We start from the raw sequence: 10,553 nt of genomic DNA on the forward strand, positions 1-10,553 counted from the left end.
TCATTTGTTAGTTAATGAAGCGTATATATAGGGGACATAAAAAGAAGACCGTCGCAAGCTGCAGTATTTTACATTGGGTTGTCTTGGTTTGTTAAGTGAACTAGGTTGGAAACCGCAAGTTCAATGACCTGCTTGGTGCGTTGATCTTCAATCAGGTTGTCATGTTTGTGAAGAGCGTTAGCAGAGCTGCGGAGGTGAACAAGTTACTGGCAGAATGAAATTTCACCTCAATATGCATTCACCCTGGCATGTTTCAGGAAGAGAGGTTTGCACTTCATTTTGAATGGTTCCTAATTGCTCTTAAAGCCCTCATGTAGACCAACTTTGAAGGCTAATATGATGTGATGGACTGATGTGTAGGTTGCACTCGCTACAAAAGCTTCAAGGAAGGGCACAAGAGGATCCTTGTGGCGACAGACTTGGTAGGGAGAGGCATTGACATTGAGCGTGCCAATATTTTTATCAACTACGACATACTGGCAAGTATTTTATTTATACAATCCTGAAATTTACATTGATCAACGATCTCACTGAAAGGGCAAGTATTTTTTTTTTTTAATCAAGTCGCTTTGGTCCAGTGGTAAAGGGAGAAAAGTCCCGCTAGTTCGAGTACCATTGGCTACGGAAGTTCGAAATTTAACATGGTTTCCCCGGTCCCAGATGATTAGTCTTTGGGCCTAGGAAGCCTTTAGGATCACTCCTAAGTTTAAAAAAAGTTACCATTTTGCACTACACATTTGTTGCATCTACCTCGGATTCAGAGGTTCTTAATCAGGTATGGAGTTTGATTATTATAGGTCCACTAAAAGCTCCCCTTGATATTGAGTTGGGTAGTAATGTAGCAATTTTGAATTTGGACAGGTACAAGAGACGTTTCCACATACAGTAAGTGTGAAATACTTTTACCAAATGTGCAAAAGCTTGGTTCTGTCTGGTTTTGATATTAATGCTTGTTTCTTCTTCTTATCTTTTGTTCAGTGCCGTCTTAAACAAGTAGCATCGTCTCTCAGGAAGTAGCATCGTGTCCCTTGTTGTTGTTGTTGTTGGTGTTCAAAGCAGTTTGTAGCTATTTTTGTCTTTTCAATGAGGACAGGGTTTTCCATATATTTAGACCCTTTGTAATTCTTTTAAAAACCAGAGATCGAGCAACTCCCAACAGTTAAGAACTGTCCTGTCTTTTCTGTACAAGAGATTATTACGCTTATTAAAGTCTTCAGCATTTAGTCTTTACGTGAGAATTATTAAGCTGCGAAGACTCCTTGTTATTACTACCGTCTAAGACGTCCGTCTTCGATACTTAGAATTGATTGAACACATACATTACATGTAGCACGTACAGATTACATTTCTTTTATGTTTTACTTATTTTAAATGCAACTTTTCTGATTGCATTTCAATCACCCCAACTTTTCTGTTGACTTTAGCCTTGACGGTGTCCCAGCTCTTCCAATGGTTGTAGCCTTTGTCATCTTACGTTGGGCATGCTCTTGACCGACACTTGATTCGCCTTCATCATCGAGCTCATTGCGATGTCTCTCTTTGTAACTTTTACGGGCCAACATGACTAAGAGTAAGAGCATGGATAGAACAAAGATGATTAAAAAGAGGCCTTCAAAGCTGTGGTGATTGAGCTGGATTGGAGAATCCGATGTGGTAGAATCAACACAGTGTTTTTCTTCAAGGAACCACTTCTTCTCCATAGCTTTCATCTCTCTCTCTGTTAAGTCCAAGATCTGTCTTGAAATATCCGGCACCAAAGGAGATCCTAATGGAAAGGCCTACAAAAAAGTTTAATATGAAGCTTCAATATCACTTTGCAAAATCCTAATGTAAAACAGTAACTCATTTTACTTACAAAACCAAAGCCATCGGCCTTAAAGGTAGGCTCAATAATGGAATATTCTGAGCAATATTTAGCTATGAAAAGCTTGATGTAAGCGACTTCGTCAAACGCAGCATCAATACCACCGTTGCTGCTCTTGTTACGGAATAGCTCATGCATTTCTTGGGGAGAACTATAAGTCTTTAACCTCGATTCATTGAAACCCATTTGTTTCAATCTTTCGAATGTAAACGAACCCGCATGATATCCAATGTTCACTTCACTTTTCTTCAAATCATCAATGTGTCTCACTGTTGGTCGAAGCTCTTGAACAGTCATCATCGAGGTCAGTGTTGCTGTGTAGCTCTGAGTCAGAATTAGCAGCACAAAGCACCAAACCACAACAAGAACCCTTGTGAAAAAGCTCTCTGATGGCTTACCTATAAAATTAAATTGTGGTTTATCAATTTATATATATTTCCCAAAGATTTATTTATAAGTAATTGGTTTTTGATTAAAGCTGAAAAAAGCTATGTGTGACAAAAAAAAAAAAAAAAAAAAAAACACTCACTGTGTGCGAAAAAGAGAGTCGAAAATGAGAAGTAGAACACATTTGATATTTTATCAACTATCTTCTGATTCCTGAAATCCTCATCTGCTTGGTACTCAAAAATCCAAACCATGATTCCAATGAAGAGAAGAGAACCAGCACTGAGCAACCATAGCTCCTTTGTTAAAGGCTTTAAGAATACCCATTCTTTATTTTCATTCCCATATCTGATTGGCACCACGAATACAACACCGGTCTCCGAGTATGGCAACGTGAAGTCTACATAATGCGACCGATCAGCCAAGATTGTTGTATCACCTACAGCTCCATCGAACTCCTGTTAACATTTGAAAACAAATATAAAACTTTTAGCTCAATATAATACTGGATTTTGAGTTTCATCGATCAGTTATCCTTTTATACTGTATATATTTTGGCTTTTTAATTGGCAAGAAATCTTAACTTTGTACAAGTCTCAAGAGTCATGATTATCAAAGAAAGAAGGAAAAAAATAAAAAATGTAGTGTTAGTTTTGTCTAAGGTTTAGTGTTAAGTATGCTTACCCCAAGAAACACACTATTAACCATGTCGTTGTAAGTTCCACGACTTTTGCCATCTGGAGTATCAAAGGGGATGTACTCATAGGAGACAGCATATGGCATCTGTTTCATCACCAGGTCGAAAACATCTATGCAAAATCCAGTTACCGTTACAAGATTAGTGTTTTCATCTTTTGTTACCTTGACAAAATTGTTGAAACCATCCTTCTTTGGAACTGCTATTCGTAGCTTCTTAGCGTTTGTTGGGAATTCCCAGCCTTTAGGCACAGAGTCACTGTCCCCAGGCCATTTTATCGATCTAAGGCGGTGGGAGCTGTGTGATATTAATGTATTAATGCTTGTTTGATTCACTCCTATGTTCTTTACTAACCCCACTTCTGATTTCCAAAATCCTATGGTTCTTTCCCCGCTTACCTCTATATTGATAATCTTGAAAGTCTTTGCCACTAGCTTTCCGTTTTTCAACTGAAATCTCCCGGCAACGCCATTGAAACTGACTGCTGTCAACGCTTGAAGAAGCTTAGGACCAGAAAGAACGACGCCAAGATCATCAAGATCAGTCCCAGTATCATCTCTTGAAGTGTTCTTTTGGGACTTGTTGAAACTCATGTATACATTACTGATTTTTTCAACTGACATTGCAAGTGCTGTGGCAGCATCATAAGCCCAACACTCGAAATTGTTTAGGTCTTCTCCTTGAAAACTTTTTCGCCAACGAGCTTCAAGATGTATTAGCTCTTTTGATCTTGAGAAATATGTTTTGACACCCAAAACTCCATGCATGTCCTTCAAGCTAGTTTCACCCATTAAACTCATGAGATCAGCTATACCATTTGTAACAATCCATACGTATCCTTTACTCATCATACCGATCTCTTTCGCTATCAAGAAAAGCCTCGATCCGAGATCTGGCGACATGTGCACCATAAAAACCCTAGTGGGCATGGTCATTAGTTTGTAAAGCTCTTTCTTGATTCCATCGTCAGAGGAATGTACTGATATGGCACTTCGGTATCGGATACGAACGTTAATCTCTTGAAAAGCATCAACTAAGTAAGGAAGAATACCTTCTCCGAACTCATTGTCCGCATAAATAGGCACAACTTCTCTCCATCTAAATGACTCTATGATGGCGCTAATGGCGTGGACTTGAGACGAATCGTCGTGTGTGGCTCTGATGAAATATGGACTACGGAGGGAATCAAGAAGAGGGCTTGTTGCTGAGAATGAAATGATCGGAACTTTTGATTGATTTCCGAGGTTGATTAAAAATGGAGCTTGCATTGAAGTTCCTGGTCCAATAATGGCCACCACTTCCTTCTTCTTAATCAAATATAGAGCTGCAGAAGTTATGGTTATAATCGTAGCTTTGTAAGTTTTAACCGACGTACTTAATTACTTGAAGCTCCGTGTTAATCTTTTGTTTTTTTTTTCTGTAATGGTTTCAAGTTTTTAAAGTTTAGTTATAGTGTAAGTTACACCTTATTGGCTTTGTTTCGAATGTTAGTTGAGTCGGAGAAAGCGCGCTAATTTACACCTTATTGCTTACTACTTTAGAGTTCTATTTTTATTAGATCTAAATATTTTTATGTTTACTAATTTCGTGTGTTTCACAAAACATACATATATAGTTTTCTTTTTCGAAAGATATAGTTTTTTCTTTATGTTGTTGGTATTGCTGATTTTTTTAACAGTCTTCACTTTCAAAGGACAAGGATATATTAGATTTGTCAAGAAAACTAACATAGTTGACTATTTTTTAGAAAGAACAAGTCTTCCAAAGTTCAAAAGTTTTATCCCAAAGTTTAGTTATTATAGGAATTTTTTGTTTGGTAAAAACTGCTGGAGGACATATAAAATTTTAGTTATTATAAGAATTTTTTTTGTAAATGATATCAACAAAAGATTGTAATATATATATACACATATGTATACATAGGTGCAGCCATATGATAAGAGTTGCTGCACTTATAAGTTAAATTAATATAATCAAATACCTTAAGCCTTAATTTTTTTAAAAAGTGCCACTGCAGCCCAACTAAAAACAAAAACAATTAATATTTCATCCCAAAGTTTTTAGCAAACAAAAATCGACACCAAAATATGGAAAACAACGATAACCTTTGTAAATATAGTATTCGTACTATATTATAAATAATTTTATTGAAAAATATAGTACGAACGATGCAAGACCACAACGCAAGATTGAGAACGTACGTACCTGAAGCGGCAGCACCAACAACAGTTTGTTGGGAGTCTCGGATGTTGAGGACAATCCTTGTCTTGAAGTCATTATGAGTGTTATAGAAATCCGACAGAGACATGTTAACAGCTCGAAAGCTCATATCTGCTACGGTCCCATTAGTGCCAAGAACAATCCCCACTTGAACTTGTAAAGCTTCCTTTTGAGATTTCCCGAGCAATACTAAGAATATGAGAACAAATAAAAGCCATAAAGGAAGAGAACGAGACACGAGATGATGGAATAAAGACATCGCTATTATGGTTGTTTCATAACTACAAGAGGAAATACGAGTCAAGTATAGATAGTTTTGAAGAATAGAACCATTCAACTTTAATTATCGAAGTGTCGGATATTCGCTAGTAGACTATTTATTAATTTAACATAACTTAGAGAATTTGTTGCATGTATTAGTTGCCAAGGAAACCACACAAAAATAAGTGACGTACTTTACGTGTTTGCCATATGAGGCAAATGTCATTTAGTTTGGTTTGACTTGGTTTCTGTTGTTGGGTAGAAAGAATAAAGTGTATATAGGTCATGTTAGTTTCATCATTTAACATTTCCATGTAAATAATCTATTTAAATGATACATATGATTCATTTCAATGGCAAATGAGCTAACAAACAAGATAAAAAAATAATTCATTTGGATGGTTAATCAATAATTCTCCTGTTATTTTTTTATGAACCATCTTCATCCAAATGGCTCAATTAGAATCATCCAAATGAGTTTCAAATGGATGATGCTCTTTTTTTGACAAAAACGAACAACATTAATGATTCAGATGGTCCATCCAAATGAATAAAGGGACAAGGCCATAATCAAATCTTTCATTGTATTCTTTTGTATCTCTCTTAAATAAATCTCATTTGCACACATTAGTAAGTTAGTAACATACATATGTACGATAGTTTCTTTTTGGTTTTCTTAACATATTTCTGTGACACTGTCTTTTGGACAATGTATTCAAAATTCGTTTATCAGGGAAAATATGATTTGGCGTAAAAACTTGTACATGGGTGAATGAATATACTTGTTGAAAATTTTAATTATTTCTCACCAGTTCGAATTACATAATGATTGATATTTAAAATAAAAGATATATAAAGATAATATATGGTTTAAAAAGTTTCAAGATTATCCAAGAAATAACTAAACAGTTTCTATAGCCAATCAGAAAAGTAGAAAATAAATATTCACCAATTAAATAAAAAGAAAAGAGTAGGATGCAAAGAAATGTCACCATAAAATAGCCAAATAGGTAATATATACTACACAATAAATATAATTTCTAATTAATATGTCTAAATATAAAGACATTACATAATACATAAAATGAATTGAGACGTGACAGATTCCCATTGACCACCTTAATTAATAAAACTTTGGTGTCTAATTATAGTTAATCATTTAATCCCATATAGTAAGAATAATTTGCTAAAAAAATAATTAATTGATAAACTAATTTTTTATTTACCCTGTAATAGTCATTAGTATTCAATGTCAATAGTCCACTAAACTCCAAGAGAATCTTGTCACTAGTGGTGAAATTTACATGTAGCAGAGCAATACTTAGAAAAAAATCTCATTTCTTTGCCTTTTTTTCTTTTGTAACTGTCATACTTAGAAACTATCAATTAATTAACATCTGGTTTGTGGTTGGATAAGATAATTAACTCCTTACCATTCATTAGCTTGAATAACCTTTTAAATTATTTGACCCTCTTAACTACTCATAAGTGTATAAAACAAACCATTCAGACTGTGACAATGATAAATTCCAACAACCTTCAAATCGTTTTCACATTTTTTTTTTCTTCTTTCCAATAGCCATCTTGAAATCCGAAATCGATTATGTCACCTCCCACCAGAGAACAACTATACACTTTTCATGCTCAAGACAGAAAACTATTCTCAAAACTTGTCCTAAAATTCTCAAGATCTCCAGCTGAGTCACTTCTTGTAATGGCTACATGGTTTTGGCTTGAAGACTTTTTCTCCCAAAACATCTTATCAACCATATTGGCTTTAAGCGATCCAGTCGTAGTGGCTCTAGCTAATGAGGCTGTTTCTTGCTTCCAATGCCTCGATTCCGACGAGCAGCCAAATGATTTGAATCAGATCCCTCTCACCGCAGAACTCATGTCAGTAGACATATCTCTTCCAATAATCTACAAATACCGATATAGTGCAATCACAGGAATCAAAAACTTTTTAACAACGGTTTGTTCTAGAATTTTTTCTGACATCCTTCAGCGAGTTCTTCCATCTTCTTCGTCATATTCTTTCTTCACCAGACTCCGCCACCCTCTTATCATCCCCGGTTTCCCCCATCCAACGTTCGGAAGCATCAACGTAATTGCCGATGGAGAAAATCTCTTCAACAACAACTTATCTTTTTGTTCACATGGTCTATGGGGTTGGAACTCTAACTGCATAGCGACTGATAACGAAAGGACAATGTTTATAACATTTTCTCGTGGGTTTCCAGTGTCGCAAGAAGAGGTGAAACATTTTTTCACTAAAAATTATGGAGAAAATTGTGTTGAAGGCGTTTACATGAATGAGGGCAAGGACAACGACAACTGTCCTAATAATGGTCAACAACAAACACTTTATGCGAAGTTGGTCTTGGATTCAGTTGCTACTGTGGATCGCATACTCGACGGCAAGAAGATACAAAAGTTTAAGTATAATGGAAAACATATTTGGGCTCGTAAGTTCAGCGAGAATAGAGATGGTTAACTTAAACCAAATGACATGGGCCGCATTGGTCGTTGTACTCGTATGACTTAAACAAACTTTAAAGTAAGATTGTTAAATGTTAAAGTTTACATTCTGAATTATATGTATTAATAATTTGTGAATCCAAAGGTAATGTCGAAGAAAACTGTTTTTTTCCTATTTAACTCACCAAATCGATGATACAGTTATACTCTTTGAATAACAACATGAACGAATCGTAGTCGTATACTAAATGTGGGAAGCCAGAGGTGGTCGGGGAGTCGTTACTAAAAAACGACATATTTGCGTCTGCCGGGAGTCGAACCCGGGTCTATTGCTTGGAAGGCAATTATCCTAACCGTTGGACTACAGACGCTAGCTGGCAATTAGGCATTATTTATGTATATATACTTGAAATATAAGATCTGTCAAAGTTTTTAAATCTAGAATATGAACTTAAAATTTTCAGGCCTATTCCCATCTCTGGATGAACATACCAAGAAAAAATATTTGTACATTATTAAGTTTAGTGGAGGCTTGGAGCCATCACTAATTTGTAGATTAGCCCCTCTCTCTCTCTTTTATTCCTTCTTCTCGGAATTCATGATCGAAAATTGTAAAAATTAGAAATTTATTGAAAAGGAAAGATCCCTTAAAACTGAAGAATAGCCAACTAGGGATGCGTGGATATGTCATTGACACTATATAAGGCATGCGTGGATATGTGATTATTGCTGATTAGTATTCAACAAGCCCTTATGTACACATACAAAAGCATACTATCGGCTTTATCTAAAATATGATATATATAACCTTTATGATTGGCTAGTGAACATTGTTTTACAGGTTGATACCCACAAGGCTACTCTAGCAAATCGGTCCATTCCTGGGGTTTCTAGTGTTTGGTTGTTTTGACAAATTTTTAGCAGGTTAACACGAGTTGTTTGAAGTGTCTTATGAATTTCAATAACAAGAGATAAATATATTTTGTCTGGTGAATATATACGTTTAACTTCACGACGACCATAGAAGAGAAAAGACTCGGTCTGATGTCATTATTTCGCCAAGACAAAATAAATGAAAATCGTGATTGGCAAAGATCTTGTAAATTTATTTTGATGAGTTTGATCTGTATTCTGTTGGATACTTTGGTGTACCATTTTCGTCGCCTGGGTCGTGATTGTTATATAAACATCATTTAAAAAAAAAACCATCATGTGTTGTTATAGCAATAGAAATACAAATCATTCCATGTAATGTTGATATGAAAATTAGCTAATAATTACGTCTTTGTCAAAGGCAGACACATTTTCTTATGTCATACAAATAATTAAACCAACATTAATCATTAAATTATAGAATAAGTGGATAAAATTGGTTAGTCAACAAAATGAAGTCTTGACATCTTTTTTTTTTTGAACTAAAAAAAGTCTTGACATCAAATCATACAATTTGTTAGGTAACCACTTGCACATCTACTATTTTACTAGTTCGGAAGTGGTCCAAACCAAAGGGATCTATGAAGTATAAGATAGTAAGGTATTATTATCAAATCAATATATTGAGACAATAATATAATTAATTTACCAAAAAGCCTGAAGTACGCTTTGACTAATTGATTTCTTCGTGCCAAAGTGGAGAAGGTCACCTCTATTTTGTCCATCAATAATGATTTGTTGATATCATTGATACTTCACAAAACCCTAAAGTAAATCATCCACCAAATCATTTTTATTGTGCTAAGATGATGGAGATTGTGATTGGTGAGAATGGTGCGGTTAAAAACAAAAGGGATAATGTGGATTATTGTGGATTGTGGTTAGTAATAATAATAAGTGGCTTTATTCAACTCGATACTTATTCACTTAAATTATACAAGTTGATATATATATATATATATTCTTTAACACACTCCATAATGTAGAACCTTTAGCAAATAAAGACTTCATATAATCAGGATCGGAACAATAAAAGAAAGACTCCCAAGTCCCTAAAAATATAAATTTGATCGAAGTTGAAATCAATGCCGGTTTCCACGTTTTGTTTTTGTCATTTCTTTATATGATCATTTCCCAACTTAATTTATCTATAATAATATGTCTTGGAAAGCCGAGTACCAACGACATAGATGAAGACAAGAAAAAATTAGATATTGTTTATACCAATTACAAGTAGAGTGTCTTAATTTTCTTTTCCATTTTTATATTTATATGGATGTTGTTAATAAAAGCCAAATAATTACGAATATCGATAAACTTGAGGCTCGAAATTATAGCTAAGAGTAAAACTAAATAACATATATCAATGTTCTCTAAACAATCATCGTCCATTAGAGAGTTAACCTTTTTTCAGGAGCTTGTTAGAGAGTTACCATTAGCCCAAATCAAATGGGCCTATAGTGAAAAGCTTAATAAAGTGAAGCCCACACAATAATTCTTTTGTATTATATAACTGAATTTTTGTTTTTTTAATTAAAAAAATAGATAACTCAACTTACCACATCTTTAACTCATGAAAATTTCCATAATGTTGAATAATCTTTTGAGTTAACAATTTTACAAAGGATATACCTCAAACTTGTACATCAACCATAACACATGATTATTCAAACTCAACTTCAAAAAAAATAGTTTTGTTAGTGATTGGTAACA

At 34.5% G+C, this 10,553-nt stretch overlaps 2 protein-coding genes and 1 non-coding gene across 3 annotated transcripts; 1 reads left to right on the plus strand and 2 right to left on the minus strand.

Moving 5' to 3' along the window:
* On the minus strand, positions 1,265-5,467 carry LOC104735133 (glutamate receptor 2.5-like). Its single transcript, XM_010454861.1, has 5 exons — positions 5,154-5,467; positions 2,936-4,272; positions 2,394-2,709; positions 1,856-2,262; positions 1,265-1,778 (listed from the first exon to the last, which is right to left on the minus strand). The coding sequence occupies exons 1-5, from the start codon at positions 5,425-5,427 to the stop codon at positions 1,398-1,400; spliced, it is 2,715 nt and encodes a 904-aa protein (XP_010453163.1). The 5' UTR covers positions 5,428-5,467; the 3' UTR covers positions 1,265-1,397.
* LOC104735134 lies at positions 6,981-7,929 on the plus strand. The gene has a single exon (XM_010454862.2). It carries the CDS (start codon positions 7,033-7,035, stop codon positions 7,921-7,923), a length of 891 nt encoding a protein of 296 aa, XP_010453164.1. The 5' UTR covers positions 6,981-7,032; the 3' UTR covers positions 7,924-7,929.
* TRNAG-UCC lies at positions 8,207-8,278 on the minus strand. Its single transcript has one exon. It is a non-coding gene; the product is annotated as a tRNA-Gly (tRNA).

Source organism: Camelina sativa, chromosome 13 (assembly GCF_000633955.1).
Source record: "Camelina sativa cultivar DH55 chromosome 13, Cs, whole genome shotgun sequence".
Taxonomy (NCBI): domain Eukaryota; kingdom Viridiplantae; phylum Streptophyta; class Magnoliopsida; order Brassicales; family Brassicaceae; genus Camelina; species Camelina sativa.

Coding starts and splice junctions, on each gene's coding strand:
- LOC104735133 (XM_010454861.1), bottom strand. CDS start 5,427: ATGTCTTTATTCCATCATCTCGTGTCTCGTTCTCTTCCTTTATGGCTT. Junction 4,273..5,153: donor TGTTGGTGCTGCCGCTTCAG/GTACGTACGTTC, acceptor TAACTTCTGCAG/CTCTATATTTGATTAAGAAG. Junction 1,779..1,855: donor AGGCCGATGGCTTTGGTTTT/GTAAGTAAAATG, acceptor ACTTTTTTGTAG/GCCTTTCCATTAGGATCTCC.
- LOC104735134 (XM_010454862.2), top strand. CDS start 7,033: ATGTCACCTCCCACCAGAGAACAACTATACACTTTTCATGCTCAAGAC.